Source organism: Lutjanus erythropterus, chromosome 6 (assembly GCF_056507025.1).
Source record: "Lutjanus erythropterus isolate fLutEry1 chromosome 6, fLutEry1.hap2, whole genome shotgun sequence".
In the NCBI taxonomy this organism is placed as follows: domain Eukaryota; kingdom Metazoa; phylum Chordata; class Actinopteri; order Lutjaniformes; family Lutjanidae; genus Lutjanus; species Lutjanus erythropterus.
In genome coordinates, this window is record NC_139322.1 from 34,657,439 (window position 1) to 34,678,810 (window position 21,372).

General features: G+C 41.9%; 1 protein-coding gene across 1 annotated transcript; it reads right to left on the reverse strand.

Annotated features, from left to right (window-relative positions):
* Positions 1–6,771: 6,771 nt before the first annotated feature.
* Positions 6,772–14,949, reverse strand: LOC146325634 (glutathione synthetase-like). The gene is made up of 10 exons (XM_084719880.1): positions 14,938–14,949; positions 14,698–14,837; positions 13,110–13,229; positions 12,352–12,432; positions 12,181–12,258; positions 11,972–12,038; positions 10,842–11,036; positions 10,537–10,618; positions 8,534–8,723; positions 6,772–7,730 (listed from the first exon to the last, which is right to left on the reverse strand). Exons 1-10 carry the CDS (start codon positions 14,947–14,949, stop codon positions 7,607–7,609), a joined length of 1,089 nt encoding a protein of 362 aa, XP_084576006.1. The 3' UTR covers positions 6,772–7,606.
* Positions 14,950–21,372: the final 6,423 nt, after the last annotated feature.

Genomic DNA, 21,372 nt, shown 5'->3' on the forward strand with positions numbered 1-21,372 from the left:
CAGAGGACATACCAGGCCAGTAACATCGGGCCCGCAGGAGTGCCAGCGTTCGCTCTACTCCCTGGTGCCCATGCTCCTGGTGAACTTGGGTTAAAACCTCACTAGTCAACACACTAGGCAACAACAGCTGAAACACGGTCTCAGCACCGTCTGAACGAAACACCTTACGATACAAGATACCATCTTTTTCGACTAGGCGGTCCCACTGCCGAAGCAGAACAAGCATTGGCTGGGACCGCCGTGCCCACACCTCACGGCTGGGACACTGCTTCTGCTTCCAGAACTCCAGCAATTCCCGTATAACAGGGTCAGCTTGTTGAGAGGCACGAAGCTAAGAGGGGGTATACTGTGGCATGGCTGCAATGGAAGCTTGGGTGACCTCAGCCTTCCTCAACCCCAAAGCTTGCTGTTATGGCTTGGGCAGGGCAGTGCCTGGGAGCATAGCCTCTACATTCTGGGGGCCAGGTGGGTGTTGACGGGAGAGAGCATCTGCATTGGCATTACTCCTCCCCGACCGGTACTTGATTTCAAAATCAAAGGAGGCTAGCTGGGCTGCCCACCTCTGCTCAGTGGCGGCCAATTTAGCAGAGGACAAATGACTAAGGGGGTTGTTATCGGTATACACACACTTACTGCCCAACAAGTACTCTCTAAATTTCTCCATCATGGCCCACTTAAGGGCCAAAAACTCAAGCTTCATGGAGCTGTAGTTCACCATGTTCCTTTCTGTGGGCCTCAGGCCCCGGCTAGCATAGGCTATTGGCCTCACCTTGCCTGCACCTGAGAAAGGACTGCTCCCAAGCCACAGTGGCTTGCATCAACCTCCAGAATGAACGGGAGGGCAAAGTCTGCGTAAGCTAACACTGGTGCGGTGGTGAGCTTAGCCTTCAGTGTTTCAAAGCTCTGCTGGCACTCGTCAGTCCAACACCTAAGAAGCCGCTGATCGGTTTTCTTACCAGTCTTGGCGTTACCACACTCAGCTACAGCCTTATGCAGAGGGGCTGCCAGTTTGGCAAATCCATCCACAAACCGCCGGTAATAACTGGCGAAACCAAGAAAAGAACGCAACTCTGGGGCAGTAGTGGGAATCAGCCAATTGGCAACCACTTGAAATTTAACCTGGATCTGTGGAGACGCCATCGCCAGAAATCACATGGCCCAAGTAGTGTACCTCTTTCTGGAAGAACGAACACTTGCTGAGCTTGGCCTTAAGGCCTTCCTGTTGAAGCCGCCCCAGCACCACCTTCAATCTCTCCAGATGCTGCTCCACAGTGGAGGAAAACACAACAATGTCATCCAAATACAACAATAAGGACTGACACTGTTGGTCTCCAAAGATTCGTTGCATTAACCTCTGGAAGGTGCTGGGTGCGTTGCAGAGCCCAAAAGGCATTCTATTCCACTCAAACAAGCCAAAAGGTGTACAAAAGGCGGTTTTTGGCTGGTCTGCCTCAGTGACTGGCACCTGGTTGTAACCACTTGCCAAGTCCAGGGTTGAAAACCAGCAAGCGCCAGACAATGCATCCAGAGACTCCTCTATACGTGGCAGAGGAAATGCATCTCTCCGCGTCTTACTGTTGAGCTGTCGATAGTCAACACACATACGTATGCTGCCATCTTTCTTCCGTACCAATACAATGGGGGACGCATAGGGGCTGCTACTCTCCCAAATGACCTGTGATTCAAGCAACTGGTTGATGTGTTCCTTCACAACCTCATATTCTGAGGGTGGTATGCGCCTATAGCGCTGCCTCACTGGAGTGTCATCCACTAAAGGAATGTCATGGGAAATGAGATTTGTACAACCCAGATCACCATCGTGGGCTGAAAAGACCGGAGTATACTGCCTAAGCAATGATCTCACCTGACCCTGGTCCTCAACAGACAATGTAAACAGATCAACATTCTCTACCTGTTGCTGCACACTAGGGGAAGCTGTCTGGGAAGACATGGTTGCCACATGTGATGGCACCTCAGTAATCCCTGCAGGAAGGCTGACGACATTTACAAAATCCAGTGTGCCAATGGCAGTGCGAGGATACAACATCACATCAGTGGAGCCAACATTAGTGACAGGTATGTAGGCAGTGCCTCTGATTACTCGGACCAAGGCAGGGGAGGCAAGCAACCCAGCCGGCAAACCAGCTCCCAAGGGTTCAAACAGTACCGTAGAACCCGAGTACTGCTCAGAACAGGTGGCGGCCACGATTTTCATGACGCCTCCAGGAATCTGCCAGGCCCTCTTACCCCTGACCTTCACCTTCCCTGGACCATCCTGAGGGGCCTGAGCACCAGCACGATGGCACTGTTGCAGCGCCTGCACAACCTGCTTGGGAGCCTCAGAAACACCGACCTGAGAGAACAAGGCTGCACCATGCTGCCCAAAAAGCTCGTGATAACATTTACAAATCACATTCATTCCTAAAACACCAGGCACACCACCAGGGGGATCCCTCACAACCAAGACACCACAGTGGGGCAGCAATTTACCACAAAGTTGCACGTCAAGCTCCAAGTACCCAATATAAGGAATAGTCAGACCATTAGCAGCTCTAAGCTCCAACCACTGACATGAACGGAGGCGCTCCTGGCCCCAGGGCTCAAGATACTGGCGGAAAAAGCTCTCAGAAACTGTAGACACCATAGAACCAGTGTCTACCAGACAAGGAACCATCACTCCACCCATGTCCACATCCAAATGGGGACGAGACCAACCCAGAAGCATCTAAGTTACGTGAAACAGATTGTGAGCCAGAAGCGGCCCCACCCAAACTGTGGCTCTGCAGTTCGGCGGGCACTAGTTTTCCGACACCGCAGAAGGGCGAGACTGCCGACCAGGATTGGAGGGGGGTCGGGAGGGGAACTGCGAGCGAGGAGGAACGCGCACCCCATCACACTCACGTGCAAAATGTCCTGGCTGATTACAACGCCTGCATATTATGGGGCCAGTACGAGGTGGGCGACTGTACTGATGGGAGTTCTGTAGTTGAGCAATGCTACCCATAAGCTGATTAAGCTGCTCTTGCTGACACCTTAACATCTCCCTCATCTCGCTCATCTCAGACACTGACGAGGACAGGACAGCAGCCTGAGGGCCACCTTGAACACCATACTGAACACCATACACTGAGGGAACCGATTGACTGCGGCCTCTCACACCACCAGGCAAGCCTTCACGCTCCCACCGAATCGCCTCCGCTCTAACCCCAAGCAGAGTGAGGTCAGGCTGCCGGCGCACCAACTGCTTCAACTCGCGGCGCAAGGAATTATTCAAAACGTGCTCAACAAACTGGTCTCTCAACAGGGCTTCAGCATTGGGCATGTCAGCAGGTGCGCTCTGCTTCACCGTCTCCATGAGGCCCATCAAAGCGAGGGAGAACTCCTGAAGTGTCTCTCCCTCTTGTTGCCTCCTGGAGAAGAAAGCCTCCTGCAGTGCAACATACGAATCTGAACACCCATACAGCTCATGTAAAATGGCAAATATTCTAGCAGGGTCCTCTCTCTCTGCGGCAGAGCGATACTTGATCTCATCCCTGGCTTCTCCCTCTAGATGGTCAAACAGGAAAAACGCCTGGTCAAACTGGGATAAATGCCGAGCCCTCATACTCGCCTGCACCTCCTCCATCCACTCACTCAACCCTATACCTGTCCTTCCCCTAAAGATGGGACACTTCCTATCCCTAGGCACAAAAATCAGTCTGTCTGCTGCAGGGAGACTAGAAGTGGGCGGGGCAATGGGTGGTGCTGAAGAGGTAGACGGTAAAACACTAGGGCCAGCCTGTCCCTGTCGTAACCGCTCATTATCAGCTTTTAGCTGTGCAACCAACTCTAAGTTCCTGTATTTCTTCATCCATGATTAACACAAACTTGCTATACTACAAGTAGTTACTATGGTGGAACAACACCCCAAAAGTCAAACCTGTAGTAGACACTGCACCAAAAACTCGCCAAGATCCACCAGGAGCAACTGCTGCTTTGTCTCCGAGCTCTCCAATCTGCATACAGAAAACAAAGTTAGGGCACACAATAAAACAAAAGATGCAATCAGCAACACAAAAAAAACAAAAGAAAAAGGAACACACGTCTCAGCCGTTCAACAAGAGTAGTCCTGCCGACAACGCCAAGTTTGTGGCGACGAGGAGGGGATGAAAGAATTTAGAGATGATTATGTTACCAAAAGGGAAAGGGCTCGACAACGCCACCCTGGGAATTTCACCCAGAGAATTACTTCGATGATATAAGGCACACAGATTCGTTTACTCTGGAGGCATGAGACGTGGTTCCAAGTTTTAAAATACAGATTTTTATTAAATGATCACTTTTAAAACAACACTAATTCAACATTCACACATGAAGGGGGAATGGGGAAAAAATTAGGGCTGAGGCCTAATGGATGGGTGACCACTAGTGCAGGGGAGGGACCCACCAAAAAAAGGAAAAGAATTATGGGAATCAACTTAAATCACCCAGCATACGTGGCAGACACACTCCCAGTGAACAAACCCACTCCCAAGGACACAGCAGACAAGACGGGGGGATACCACCACCAAACACCAGCACCACCACCACCGGCCTCCAGCAACTGGAAAAAGGGAGGGGAAATAAAACAAATTAGTGGGGGTTGCACTGCAACAAAACAGAAATCAAGAAATCAAAATCAACCAAAAATTATAATCAATGGGCAGGTCACAAATTAAACTTAACAAAATACTTCAAATAATAACTGCCCAACTAGAATCAGTTAACCAAATGTAAAAAAAAAAACACAATGCTAAGCAAAGAAAACAAACCCAAACAACTTACCAAATTACCTACAGACAAAAACCCCAAATTAACCTAATTAACCAGAAAATTATACTAGCAAACAAAATCAAAATAGACAAATAAACTCATACAAATAACCCAAAAACTAACAGAATATAACCCACACTCATTCAATTCATAAAAGGAGGGGGGACCAAACCCCGGTTAAAGGTGTTGTGCCCTGGCCCGTAGCGTGCGGCCGACAGTCTTTGTAATGGAAGCCCAGTTGTGAAGTGGCTTTGAGGCAGCAATGTGACGCCAGGCCGCGAGAGCAAGCGGCGGCGAGACAAAGCAGCAGCGGAGACAAAGCAGCAGCAGCCGCGCCAGTGAGCTGGTTAAGGTAGCACCTAATCAAGAAAAGTACTATGAGTAATATTAAATATACTACAAAAATGATGCGGTGCACGCTAGGCTACGCATACATACCTTGTTAGCGGTACGGACACACACACACACACACTCGCTTGCTCGAGAGGGGGGAGGGAGAGAGGGCTCCAGGCAGCCGCCAGCATTTACCTGTGACCACACTAACATTAGCCATCTAATAGCATCACCCATACCGCAAAGAGAGAGGACACTTACCACAGCCAAACAAACGTGGCAGCACGTACAGGAGGCACAGAGTCACACCCAAGCAGTTGTCCTACAAACACAACAATGCCATAAGCACACCGACAAAACACGAGCCGCGAGGTGAAGTAGCGTGTAGCCATACCTGACGGCCAAACGACCTCCGACACGGAAGTGACGCGCCGGTGATGACGGGGGCGCAAGAGGGAGAACCTGGTGGGAAGACTGCCACCTTTATATCGGCCCACCTCATTACAGGCGGCGTTCAATTGCATAGGGGAGGAACACCTCTATGCTGCTACAATAGGGTTAACTATCTTTTAACGACATGGTGATGAATGAGTGTGTGAGTCATCTGCTGAGTACCAAGAGGGTAGAACACTCAGATACACATTAATATATTGTTAATAAATGGTTACACATTAATAAATGGTTGTTACTGATGCAATAGTGTGTGTATTTAGTCATTCATCCTGGAAGTTTCCAGCTGAGGAGTACAACATGAACCTTTCAGGCCATGACATGATTAACAGAAGAAAAAAACAAAGATCTGCTCAACAAATTTGTATTCATTTCATTTTTTTTTTTTTTTTTTTTTTTTTTTGTAAACCAGTTGACCAGTTGTTGGAGAAAGTGTCTAGGACTGGCTACTTTTTCCCACTGGCTGGTTACTACGTAGTTATATAGAAAGAAAGAGTAAAGTGACTGTAAGACCTCAGTTACACAAGCTGAGGCTGTGTCTTTCATTTTCAATATTCTCATGCCTTTAATTGATAGGACAGCTGAAGATATGACAGGAAATGGGATGAGAGAGTGGGGGAATGAGGGACTAAAAGCTTCCATCTTCTACCGTCTAAGCTACCCAGGCATCCCCCTAAGGCCATGTTTTAATGAGAGAACATTAAATGACATAGACGACATAACTGAACTACATGTAATACAGACACATTTAAATTATATAAAAAATATTACTCCTTCTGTGCTTTCTCCCTCACTGAGAAATTCTGTATCTGGCCTCACACACTGTCACCGCTGTTGTTGTGGCTGACCAGTGAAAGAGCAATGCACATCAAGATGGCCAGCATGGGAGTGATTCAGCCATACGTCTTTTGGGCCTTTTCCACCGGCACTTTGCGCCAAACCATACCGTGCCGAATTCCATTTCCATTACCACTTTCAGTCCACCATGCTACGGCCGAGATGGACCTACTCTGGAGCGGGGTCAAAGTGAGCCTGACCCTCCTCCAAGCGGGCTGCGGTGATGTCTTGCCTGTTGTGGCTAATCCATAATGAGCCTCTTTTCTCCCCCTCAGACAATCATTATAATTTCATCATTATAAAAATTGAAGAAGAGTAGAAGGATATAATCAGCAACTGTTTATTTGTTTATTTCCCCAACATAAATCATATTCATTAAACTGTTTGAATAGTGTTGAATTTTGGAAGGCAGTGCTTTGAAATTGCCAAGAAGTGACATGATTTTAATTTTTACTGACAAAAAACCCCCCATTAAAATCATGATCATTTAATATTTGTTTGGGTCTGTACTGAACAAACACATTTTCTTACATCTGAAAAACATTGAAATGCTGTTTTATCACACATTTTTCATTCTTCCAAAAATTGCAATTCGGTTGTGGTTTTGCAACTTGCACTTGGTCATACTGCGATTTAGATAATATTGCAATTAATTGTGCGGCAGTCCTTCCCACCTCTCCCTGCATTACAGTAATTGGTTTTTGAATTTGTTAAAAAGTCAATTACTTCAATGCAGACAGAGGTTTGAATCTCAGATTTTAGTGAAGTGCAACATCTCCCCCTTTCAGTAAAAGAAGTCAGTTCAGACACGGTCAGACAATTTGGGGGAAATAACCATAAGAAAAACACATTTCTGATTGGAGAGGCTCTTTAAGCTTGTTTAAGACATTGACTGTGTATCTGAGAGCAGCACACAATGAACAGAATCACCACAATATCAAACACTGACAACAAACATGATTCTACACTTGAAATAATTCAAAGACATTTGTCTACTGCATCACCTCTAATAGCAGGAGGAATCCTGAACTAAAACAGTATTTGTGTCAAACTTGAGTCAATTACATGTGGGTTACAAACTTGCTCAGCATCATTTTCATGCTGTAGAAACAGTGGCAGCACACCCTTGATTTCTCTGTTGGCCATTTGCATTCAATTGTTTTGTTGAAAGCCCAGCAGGTAGGAGTGTAAATTCTCACTCGAGGAGAGGACTGTCCAGTACAGCCACACCTGTCTGTAAGCCTCCATCTGAGTGCTCTACACTCTTGGTCCTCAGCTGATGACCCGCACACTTGTTCATCACCGTGTCTTTACCTTGTCTGTTAGGAAACAAAGAGAAATGCCAGGTAAGACTGGTTAAAGTTTAAATATTTAACAGAAACTATAAGTTTCAAAAGCAAAATCTGATATTTTGCACACTTGGGGGAAGCAGAAACAAGTTGTGGCACAACAGTTGTAGAATCACTGAGGTTGCCCTCATTTAAAGGGCAAAGTGATATTTGCATTGATTATATTAATGAGCTCAACACTGCGGGCAAACATTGATACTCTTGCTCTAGTAAATAGCATGAATTTTGTTTTATCCATTATCCTATCCATTGTCCTTATCTTTTTTTATTAATGAGAGCATCTTGTAGAGAATTAAAGGAAAGCTGTAGGTTCTCAACAGCTAGGTGTACAGAATTGGAAATACAATATGCAATAGTGTCATCAGCAGAAAGATGCACTTGCAAGCCATTCAGAGCAAGAAAACAATTCCATTAATATAAATGGTCAAGAGGACAGGACCCAGAACTGAACCTTGCAGACCAATTTTGTGATGGGAAAAATCTCACTCAGGACTGGACATTCCTTGACACATTTAAGTCTCTCAGACAAATAACTCTGAAACCAATTACAGACATTTTCATCAAGGCCAGTGTTATTTGAGAGATCAGTGGACAACGTCAGGAGAAAGTGTCTGTGCCTAAAAAAGTAAAATTCAGCTATCTGCTCGTAGAGCAGTTCTGAGATCCCTGAGAAGCAGTTTAAGCTAAAGTCCTCAAAATAAAAAACTTTAAGATTCCATCTTTCCATAACAAGATGAAAACAAAATGTTGAAAATGAAATGGTGATTAAATACCTGACATACGCTCCATGCACCCCCAGTTCACTGATACAGTTAATGATTTGTAGAGGAGCGTTTCGTCTTATCAGGCAGTTCTGTACAGGGGCAGGATGGATTTTATCCATCAGAATATAGGCCATCCTCTCTATATTCCCCTTCACTCCCTGCAGGACCTGACAGATCTCTGATCCATAGATGTTGTTACCTGAAAAAACAATGTGGAAAAACCTTCAAGAACTGGACTTGAGGACTGACGTGCTTTGAGACTTAATTTACTTAAAACAGCCATGCCTTAAATCAAATGTTCAACATTAGTTAAAACAACTTACTTTCTCACATGCCAGTTAGCTTAGCTCTGCATAAAGACAGAAAGCAGTGTGAAATGGCCAATCTGGCTCTACCCAAAGGTTAAAAAAAAAACCCAATCTAATTACCAGAAGCTATAAAATCCAATACGTAACATGTTACATCTCATTTGTTTAATCAGTACTAAAACAGACAAGTAAAAACAATAAATTGTGGTTTTAAAGGTTATGGAATAAACTATTTATTGGCTGGGGACAGCAACTTCCTGCAGTCTTCACAGGTTACCAGACAACCTCACAGTGATGACAAGATTCCAAGAAGGTACTACCTTTGAGCCACAAGGTCATCATGGAAATACCAAAAACTAAAACTCTAGCAAAGACAAAAAACGTCTTTTTACTTACCATCAAACTGTTATCAGACCTTTATTTTGAAAGGGCTCAGTGCTATGTTCATTGGTAATGATAATGAACTGTATCTTTCATATTAAACTGTAACTTTATTCACTCAGTGCTGTACATCCATGTTGTTTGTGTTGGTCTTCTTCTACTTTTGCTGCTGCTATCATTTGAAGAGGATACTACGTGTGCTCGAAAACTCTATGGAAAACCGCTGTCAGTAAACACAGTGTGCTGCGGCATCTACAAATGCAAGTTAAGAAGTTAAGCCGCCACAAATCCACATTTCAGATTGATTTCAGAAATCATGAACGTCATGACCTACAGCCTAAAGAGGAAAAGGACTATCCAGTTTTTACCTATGCTAGCTTTGAAAGCCATCATCTGTGACAGTAAGGGGGTGCGTTAATGCCTATGGCATCATGGGTAAGTGTCACATCTGTGAAGGCCCCATTGATGCTGAAAGGTACACACAGGTTTTGGAGCAACATATACCACCATCCAGATGAAATCTTTTCAGACCCTGCTTACTTCTGCAGGACAATGCGAAGACACATCCTGCATGCGTTACAACAGCGCGGCTTTGTAGTAAAAGAGTTTGGGTACTAGACTGACCTGCCAGACCTGTTGACGGTTGAGCAACTGAAGTTGTATACCCAACAAGGATGGGAAAGAATTACACTTTCTGAAGAAAAGGTGATGGATCACTGTGCTGAAGACACTCCTGTCCCAGTGTTTTTGGAATATGTGTTCAGAAGGAGTGTATTTACAAAAAATGATACTTGTCTTTGTGCTTCATTCAGTTGAATGTAGGTTGACAAGCTTTTGCAAATCATTGCATTGTTTTTATTTGGGTTTAACACCATTCCACTCCATTCCCTTTTTGGGAATTTGGAGTTGTACATCAACTATAGCTATATCAGGACACTGGCCAGCATTCAGAAACATTAAAAACAGTCATCTTGACTTGTACTTGGCTTATTTGATGTGCATCATAGTCGCAAGGACTTGAAACTTGATCTGATAAATGTAAGACTTAACGTGTCTCAAAAGACTTTAAACGTGACTTGTATTTGGACAGCTCTATGACAGACTGTTGACAAAAGCTGAATACCAGTTCCAGCTGTCTGGTAGAATAGCTTTAACATGTGTACCTTTCAAAAAAAATGTTCAGTGGTGTTCACAGTACTAACAGTGATGTACACTACCCTGCAGTTCCTAACATTTCAGTCTCTCCTGGTTTAAGAAATGGTGACCAGTGTGGCAGTGGTTTTATGATTTGTTGCGAGGGAGAATAAATTTCTCTTATTGTACCTCCTCCCTCTCGCTGAGGCTTCAGGACAAACCGGTCTGGTGCTGCCAAAGCCATTTCTACAGTTTTGTCACCCTCTGGTCCCTAAATATGCCAACAACAAAGACACAAAACAGGAGAAGAAATCATTTTATTAGAGCATTAGAATGCAACAGTTTGATTTTAACATTTCAGTGCAAAAACATACCCTTTCAAGTTATACGACTTTTTCTGACTTAAAGTCCATACTAATTGTGATGCAATCATGTTTGTGCGACTCCACCTTAAAAGCACTGAAACAACTGTGTAATATGTGTTCTTTTCTCACCATGTCCAGAGTGTAGAGGCCAGCGAACGTCGCTCTGATCTGCTCCACTACTTGCGGCTGATCGGGGAAGAACCTCTCCAGAACTCCAGGTCTGGCGAGCACCTGCTGGACCTTCTTGGTTCCAGCCAGGTGAGTGCTGATATCTGGACATTTCACAGCCTGAGAGCGCTCCATCAGAAGACGAGCATCCCAAGCCTGTGACATGAAGTCTGTGTTAAAAATGATTCATGACTGGAGAGAAAGGACGTCTTGAAAAGTGATTGGCTGTCAACAAATACTGTAAAGTTATGTTACTGGACACATTAGCTTTTGTGATCCCTCCTAAAAATACAACACATGAGTACACAAACACACAACTCTTAAGTTCCCCTCAGAGCTTCAGTGTCTTTTAATCGTTTCAATTTTCCAGCCTGCAACTTTACTGTTTCAGACTCTCAGCACTCTTATCAGTGTTGCTTTCAGCAAAATATGCTTTTATAAGCCCATTTTTCTCTCCTCCCTCACAATCATGACTAACCGGCATGGAGTAATCAAGTATGTAAAAGTACACAAATCGGACCCACTACAGAACCGTTCAGTAACATTATGATTGATGATCCTAAAAAATTTTGTTTTTTAAAGTTTTTATATCACGTCGACACATCTGTCCATGTTCACACTTTCTCTCTCTCCCTCTGTCTCTGCTGTGGTTTTTTTTCTTTCCCTTCTACCTGACTTCAGGATGGTGCTGCAGCTCCAGACTTTGGTTATTCCATTTAGCTCTTCCCAAACATGTACTGTGGCCCCAGAAAAAAAGCTCTGTTTGTCATTTGATCGGAGAGGCAGTTTGATGCATTGCATGTGCATGCACCATTTGAAACAATGGATGTACTGTGAGATGCAAGTGTCAAATGCTTTTAGTGCATTTTGGCGTTAAGACTTCATCACAAACACAGCCCAGGATTATTGCTAATGTTGCTCTGTGTCTGCTGGATGTGCAAAATAAGAGACTGTTCACCTTAACAACTCAAATATGGCATAATGTGTCAATATTGTGTTTACAGCTTGTCACTGCTGCCCCCAAGTTGACAAAAAGCTCATTTAATACAGCTTTAAGGTAACAATAATATTTATTTCTGTTCATACCTTACCCTCTCTGTGTAGTGATCTGGCATGTAACCGTAGCGGTAGTAGACTACCGCTACCTCCAGCCCGTCTCTGCAGATTTACAGTTAAAACACAACATTAGAACAAATAGGTGCATTTCCAAAAGCAAAAGCCCTGTGCAGACTATGATCACTCTCTGCCGTGTACAATTCAAGTACAAAGCTGTTAAAAAAATAAATAAATGTATATTCACATAAACATTTTTTTGTTATCATCAAGCGATGCTCTGCTGGACACCTCCTCAAACTTTCTGCGGATGACAGGGATATTCCTGCACAGACAGAGACAGAAAGTAGATTCTAGAGAACAAAAATGAAAGTCTTTGTGTTTTCATGATGTTGTTATTTATCTTTTAATTCCATACCTCTTCCACAGCTCTCTCTCCAAGCAAAGATGAGTAAATTTACTTATCTCGACATCTTCAATCAGAAACAGGATTGCTGCTCTGCAGAATGACAATCAGGTTTATGATTAGGTAAACACATATAGTATATCCTATCACCCGCCGCTTTGATCGTCGCAGTGAAAAGCCAGCACTGTGCAAGCCAAAAATGGATTTCAAAACGCAGTTGTGTCATTGTCACGTTGTGTCTGAAAGGCCCACTCAGCACCAGACCTACCCAATGTTGCGCCCTAGGCGAGATTTTATATGGCGCCCCCCTCCATCGGCAATTTACATAGGCTTACAAAAGAGATCAAATAGCATTGTTTTTACCATTGTCTTTAAGACCCCTCCATGCCGCCCAGCTTAAGAAATATAAAACTGGTTATTTACTGATTAGCATACCATGTTTAGGCTAATCACTCAGAAGCAAGTTATCAACTCAACAGAACACTGTGCTAAATAACTGACGCAGTACAACTGACGCTTCATTTCATTACTGTATCTTTACTTTACCTCTTTCTTTCTCCCGTTTTTCCTCCTCTCCTCTTTTCTTTTTTTTTTCCTCCCTGTGCTCCGGACAGTTTAGGTCATTTTGACATGTTTACAAAGTTCTCTGGGAGTTTTAATGTTGGATAAACAATGCACTAAATCAGATTAATGTTTTTTGAATTTAACTTTTCACAGTCTGAGATTGATTTGTTACTTCTAAATATATATTTTTTTTTTTATACACTTACTTCTGTTGACCGTAGAGCTCCCAGCCCTTGGCGAGAGCAGCACACATTCCAGCAGTCCTGTTGGTGATATCCTGGAGATGCTCGCTCTCTTCCAAAAGACCAACTGACCTCAGTATGTGCCTGAAAAATGAGGGAGAACCATATTTTTGTGCAAATAGAAATCACAGAAGGGAAAGCGAAGGGCTCAAACACAATGAGCTGATTTATAATAATGTATGACAACATTATGGAGAGGATACTTACAGAGATAGACTTTTTGTTGTTTGACCAAAAACAGACAACTCTTGCCAAAGCCACCAGACTAACAGACAGCGATTTTATCATTGTAAAACACACCTCACTTCAAAAGAAACTTGACAGAAACAAAATAAAACTCACCAAAAATATCTTGGTTTGTCTTGCCACTGTTCCAACAATCACCCTCTATAGTTCAGGTGAAAAAAAACCTTAATTCACTATGTTAGATGTTTAAGTTCTGTTTAAGTTTAAGTTTGAACAAAGTGTGTTTTATGATGAAAAAATTACAGGTTCAGTAAATGGAGTCTGGTGGCTTTAGCACGAGTGATGAGTCATGAGTTCGGCCCGACCCGGAGAGAAAAAAGGTCTGTGTGCTTCTGTCAGAGCGGGTTGAATATATCGGTGCGTAATTTGGCACCCTTCAAACTTAAGAAACTCTCTCTGATTATTTCGCAGCGGGTCAGAGGAGCGAGGATGGGAGGAGGAGATGATGATTAGGTGGGAGAGGAGAAGAAGGAGGAGCACGGACAGCTGAGTAACTGCTCCTCCACCTGGCTCAGGAGGGCCAGCAGAGACAGGAAGCTTTGCGGCTGGACTGGATCTGTTCGCCTCCCCTCTCTGCTGCACCATCTCTCTCCCCGCTCCTCAGTCAGCAGAGTTAATGATGATCATGATGATAATAATTAACTAAAATACAACACAATTTCAAGGTACTTTACGTTAAAATATAACCAGCAACATATCTGCATGACATTTGCAGTTCATTTATTGTATTGGTTTTTGCAGGCGTTAATGTAAAATAAACGTCCTGCTGTCTGCATATATTGGACGCTCTTGCGCTTTCAGTTCTCGAACCAGGAGATCTGTCTCCTCGCTTTGAAAATCTTTTCTCTTTGTTTCTTCCTGGTAAATCCACCGTCATGCTGCCACCACTTGCGCTGCTGGTCACCTGCCTCTCAAAGGTGATGAGAGCTGACTTCCTGATTGGTTTATTGCATGTTCGGCCTAAACTCGCCTGTGAATTAATGAGGGCACTTGGGCACACCTGATAGGTGTATCCTGCTTTGCCCTTGTGGCGCAAGGGGCGGGGCAGGGCAAAATACCACTCCTGGCACAGGATGGTAAAGGTGGATTTGGAAACGCCTTGAATAAATTAAATCCACTGTGCCTCATGCTTGCCACTTGTGCTTTAGATCAGCGTAAAATAGGGCCCTTAATGTTCTTTGCAAATAGATGGGAAAAACTATGAGCACATATCAGCATTGTCTGTTGGCCAAAATGAGTTGAACATCTACAGAAATCCACGGTCATGCATCCCTAATGAAAACTCACATTCTGCATGTTCTCATACCTGTGCACTAAAGGGAGACGGTCAGATACGCCAAAAGCAGCAGCAGCAAAAGTGTTGATCTCTATTTGCTTCAGAGAAGAAGTTCCATCCTCCCTTTGATCCAACATGTAGTCAGACCGGTTCAAACCCACCACGATGGACTGGACAGAAGATACACAATTCACTGACAAATTCAAACTTATACTTATTTACACTCATAAACTACTCATAAATAATAAATAATCTTATGTCATGACAAACATAACATGGCATCCCAATATGATATAAATGACAGTCAGAATGAACAAATGTAATCTCTGAATGTCAATTAAAACATGGTCTGTATCATATATCCTTAAATCCCTACAATTTCTGATTATTTGGCACAGTGTTTAATTGAATTGAACTGTATTTTGATTACAGGCTACACAGTTGCAGCCACAGTTTTCCCAGGTTCACCTGATAGTTAAGCTGTTCTTCTGAACAGGGCCAATGCAGGCAATTTGGGTGCCCCAAGCACTTATCTATAATGTTTTACAAGCAGCAGGTTTTGGGTTGATATCATTAATTACATAGATTTTGTGCAAAATTTAACTATTTTTGACTACTGAAGAATTGATTAAAAAAAAAAGGTCAAAGATCCCTCAAAAATGCGACATTAGACAAAAGAACTTTTCCCACAGACAGGGTAGAGAAGTCAGTAAGTACTGAGACACAGACTAAAACATTGTTGGCTTTGTTTTCATGGTATTTGTTAACTGTAACAGCAATATCAAATGTCCTAACATAGTACAAATACTGTTTCAAAGGCAGGTTATCTACATTGTTAATTGTAAATCAAGTTTCATACCTGTGTTCGACCTTCAAGCTGCACTTGTCTGTATATTTCAAACAGTTTAGCTGTGAAATTGTCTGCCAAGATAGTCCTGTGATGTGGAGGGAGAAAAATGATGGAACATTATACATCTGTAGCCTACTTTTTTGAATTTCAATCCTTTGTATACTTCTACTATTAACAAAAAAAAGTCTTATTTGGATTTCAGTTTGCTTTGTTGTGGGATTTCATATAAAATACTTAACCATCAATAAGATTTTCAAATCAACAACAACCAACATGCCAACAACGTTCCCCTTGTACCCTGCAAGAGCCTCTTCCAGAAAGTCTGGGTCCTGGCTGACCCTGTCCATCAGTGTGTTCAAGTGAGTTTGCACTGCCAGAGCCTGGAGGAAGGCGGCTTTGGGAAAAGGAGAGGGGAAGAGCAAGAACGGGACGTAGGTCACCACCTGAAATCATGAAATAAATATCATGAGCACATTCTGCATCACTCAAGTTGTTTTTTTTTTTTTTTATATTTATTTCATTTGAACCCAAAAATGAGACTGGTCAGTTGTTTGTGTGTGGCAGCTCTCCTTTTAAATATCGTGTAACACAGCAATAAATGTGTGTTATAAGTTTGTGACACCACAGAAACATGTGTTTCCAACCAGCCAAATTTGAATGATTAAAAAAAACCACTAAGCATATAAATTAGGTCTCAAAATCATGAAAAAATGAGCAGGTTTCTCTGCTTTGAAACACTGGGGGCGTGTCCGCTCCACTTTCTCAGTGCAATGTCCCCTGGGATTTGACATTTTATGTCAGCCTCTAATGGAAACCAGTCAGTGTAAATTGAAAACATACATGGTTGCTCCTACCTCAGATGAATTAGGGGTCTCACATGTGCGAATAATAATTCCATGTTGAAAAGCCAACTCTTTTGCTTCATTCACTAAATCTTTTAGTCTGTCTGGATTTGTGATCAGCTGCTGGAGAAACACTTGTGTTGCCATCGCAATGGACCTGAGAGGTAAAACACAGAGAGGTTTTTTGTACCACAGTATAAATGGGTTCTCCATAGATGTTCCAGATGAAACCAGTGGGCCCGTGTTACTAAAGGTTTGCATGTGTAAAAACGTGCAAACTTGATATCACCCACAAACCAAATGTGCAAACTGATCAGTTACTAATGGTGCACAGTGAGACACTCTTATAGAGACCAGATGGGATGTAGCAGCTGATCACCTCTGACTCTCTGGCATAGGCGCCATCTCTGAGGGGGCAAGTCTCAGGTCTCAAGTCTCAGGTCAAGTCTCAGATCTCTTATGGTCTGAATCATCAGACAGCTGCTACATCCTATCTGTACTCTATAACTGTATCTAAGGAATTACAAGTATGTGCTATATTCAGTATTGTGCACAAATATGCTAAAAGTGGCATTAATTGGACAGTGAACTGAACAGATCAGTTTGCAATTAATAAAAGTGAGCATTCCGACCTTGTTTGCTTCCTTAGTTGCTTCTTTCCTTGCTAGCTTGCTAGCTTGCTTGCTTGCGAAGTTTCCCTTAAAGCTTCACTTCAGTGCACAGGCCTCTGGGATAATGCATCAGGCAGCTGACTCTCAGAGCTCTCATTTAGTCAAACATTACATGTCTGTGCTGTCATCCATGGGATGCTGTCTGGCCATGCGGAGTAATCCACATGATGAAGATGTGCTCATAGAATGGTTCAAATAGTAATCAGCAATTGCACTGGTCTTTTGACCAATCATTGCTGCATGGCAATGGTTAATATGAAACTGTCCTTAGTACTGTGACAGTTTAATGCAGTTTACACCATAACACGTACAGCAGTATTTGTCAAAGTTTAAACACCATATACTACTTCAGAAGCAGCAGGACACTTCACCGGTGCTTAATAAGTAGCCACTAGCACTTGTGCTGGGTTCACTGTCGTCTACCTCATTTTCAACACAGCTTGCTTGAAATATTCTGCCTGTGATCGTAACAGTTCCTGTTTAGTGCCACAATTGCTGTGTTTTTGAAACATTTGTTGTCAGTATCTCACCATCCCAGTTTAGTTTGCAACTAGATGTAGATGTTCATTGCAACAAAACTACAGGAAAGACAAAAGTTATTTTAAATTGCATTTCAGTGTACTAATATTGTATGTATTTTCATTCAAATTTGTTGCAGTATTTTGATTGTTGTGTTTTTAAATTAATTAATTTCATTAAAAAAGAGCTTGCGTGTCACCAGTGGTATACGTACCACAGTGTGAGAATCTAGGATGTAGGAACTATCTCATCATTTTGTTGCATATTCTTTCATTTAGTATTGCCGTACTTTGTTACAAAACATATTTTTCACTTTAACTTGTATGTATATGGTGCTGTAAACACATGGTGCCACGCTTAGCACTTTTGCCTGGGTTCGAATCCTAGATCAGGTAGGGCGTGTTCTCCCCCGTGCTTGCGTGGGTTTCCCTCATCATCGAAGAACATGTACATTTTTTTATTTGGTTCTCAGGGATACAAGGATCCAGATTATGTCTGTTATTGCGTTTGAAATTGGAAGTTTTGACCAGCCGACTGAATGATCAACGTGATATATGCTGCAGCACTAACAATGGTTTCTAGGTGAAACTTGATATAACTTTTTTATGTATTGTTCTAGGTAGAACTCTCTGAAAAAGTTCCTAGTGGAACCTTCATAAAAGGTTCCTCCTGGAACTAAAAAGGGCTCTCCTTTGGGGATATCGTTATATTTGGGTGCTGTTACGTCTGTTGACATGAGATTATTTCTGCAGTGATGATTTTATGAGTGAAGTTTGAATTTGTCAGTGAATCGTAAGCTATAACGCACACTTTAGTTGATGAAATATGAAACTTTTTTTACATTCTGTGTCCAGGCTGCACTTTTTAAAAACTGGAGAATGTAAAAATCACTTTAGGACAACAACAATAAGTGAAAATTAAAATAACTGTTGAAAAGCCACTGGGAGCCACTGGAGAGAGAGTTTCTGACCTAGAACAGTAAAGTTTAAAGAGTAAAATTTATATATAATTTTTTTTTTTTTTTTTAATTCACAGACATACATTGGTTATTATATAACATTTTGCCTAAGATTTCAAACTGACCAACACTGATTTAGTTGGATGTCAGTATCTGAATTATCAGTCCAGATATTTATCAGGCATCCAAAAAGAAAAGCCTCTAATGGAAACCAGACAGTGTAAATTGAAAACATACAATATATGAACAGTTAAAACAAAAATGATTCAAGGTACCTGTTTAAGCAAGCATAAATATAACTGATGTCACCTTGAAGCCTCAGAGCAAAAAGTACTGTTTTAACTCAGTTTTAAAGAGTTAAATTTTAGTTAAATAAATTAAGCTTACCAACTTAATGATCTATCTATCTATCTATCTATCTATCTATCTATCTATCTATCTATCTATCTATCTATCTATCTATCTATCTATCTATCTATCCTAAGTTTCCCTGCTTTCTTTAGGCCAGTAAGAAATTAATCTGCATATATTATATAGTAGTAACACATATACTTACCCTGTATAGCCACAGATGTCTGGGAGTTGAGTGATGCTGAGAAAATGTTCCCAGAGGCACAGCGTCGGAGGAAGAACTAAAATGATGTGCTAAGTAAAACTACTTCCAATTCTACAGCACAGTGTTATACCCATGTACCTGTAGCAATGTATTTCAATCTAAATAGACCACACTTAAAATAAAAAAAAGAAGCCAACCCCTCATATTTGAGGGTTTGATGATGGTACAGAGTACAGACGCTCCACAAGAATGATGAAACTAAGAATAGAAATGACACCACAACTTTCCCCAGTCTCGGTGAAGTATGAAACAGTTAAGTATAGGTACTGAATGGAATTTCTACCTGCTGGGATAATCTGGCTAAACCTTAAAATAAGACTACTTCCACAGAGGGCAAAATTTATGGATTCAGCTCAGCCAAATCTGATCTGTTGTTGCTCCCCCTAGAGTTTGTATATAAATGAACATGATAGCTCCCTAAAAGTGAACCCAAAGCACCTTGATTGCACCCTGGTGGCTGGAAGTAGCACAGGTCATAAATCCCGCCTCCTCAGTCTTAACAGGTAGACTAAAACATCAAAGTACACGTCAAGTATTTTTTTTCCCACAGATGTTTTCTGTCATTTTAGGTAGTTCTTATCACACAGATGTTTGTTCAAGTGTTCATTTTTCTGGTCAGTTTGGCTTCAATGAGTTATTTGAGGATATAAAAATGGGTTTCATGCTGTGATTGACAGCTGAGCTCGGCTCATGGTTGAGTGAGCTGGCTGTGGGCGCGGGAACTTGAAAACACAGGGTAACGCAGACTGGCTTTAAATGATGGCACCAGTGCAAGATGGCAGCAATTGTGTCCAAAATATTTCAGCCTAAGTTTTGTACCGTGGGAGGAAGAGGAGATGTGTCTTTTATCTTTTACTTGTGTCAGTGTTGCTCAGATGATGCAGAGATTTAAACAAACAACAACAGCAACAAAACAGATAGAGGCAAGATTTTTTTTTTTCCATTTTATTTTTTGTATGAACATGTCGAGCAGTACTTTTTTGGTCCTCAGAGTCTGACATTTGGTTCTCAATTCTCCTTTATCATATCTTCAGTATTTCCTGTAATATGCTTATTTATTTCACAATCACAGGGTAATCACAATCAACCCTAGAATGCATCCTGGAAGTGGAAAATGACTTGTGTGCAGTGAATTTCTTGCAAATGACCTACGGTTCGGACCGGATGTAGAGCCCTACAGTACTAGTATCCTCAATGTAACGGTGATGCTGCAAGTTTCTCTTTTCAATGAAAACACTGCTCTCACTTATAAATCAGTCCAGTGGTTCTATTTTACTGTTCAGTTGTTCTCTCTTTACAAAAAATATTGTTTCATCTTCATATAATATGTCCCTAATGGACAAAATTTAAAAAGAAAACCTTAAAATGGCTATCCAACATCATCATCACAACTGTATAATTTCAATTAGCTATTGAGTTGTTTTCCCTTCAATGAAAGCACTTTGAGTTGCACTTCTTGTATGGTGCTACAAAATAAATATGTTCCTTATTATTATCATTTATATATGATTTTTATTTTAAAATTGTGCTATCTGTCATACATTTCTTCTAAAGTTAGTGACTTATTTCCGCCACTGATTTTGTCAAAGCATTCTAGTGTTAAGAAATCACAGCACCATGCCACAGTATTTGTGCATATAAAATAAATGATTTGTTAGTTGCTTGTCTGAATCATAAAAACAAGCAGCACTCAGCAAAGTTAAAGTGATAAAATAAATGTTGAACAGCAAAAAACAGCTGCCTAAGGACACTTGATTTTTTTTTCTTGCCTGCTTTCCTAAACCTCAAGCTGTAAACAGTTTATACCTGTTGTTCCTGTTCAATCTGTAGCTTTCTAATTTTTGCCATCATAATGACTGTAGAGTTGTACATACTTTCTAAATGCCAGGCAGCCTGCCCTCAAAAGGTTCTACAGTCAAACTCAAGCAGCCACAAACTATGTACTTTAAAAAACACATTTTCCCAGTTACACAAAGTCAAACACTTAACATTACAGTACACATGTAGAGAACTGTTGGAATACTGCAGTGATGAATTATACTGCAATATGTTATGAGATGATTCCAATATCTGTCCTTCTGAACCACCTGCAAGTGACTACAAGAGTACCTTCATTGCATCTGAGGGGTACACCCAAAAATGCTGTAGTGACAAAAGCAAGCCACAAGGTGGCAGTGCAGCCCCACCACCATTTTATAACAGGAAGGAAAAGTGAAACTTATCAAGAAGACTTTTATCAAAATATTAAG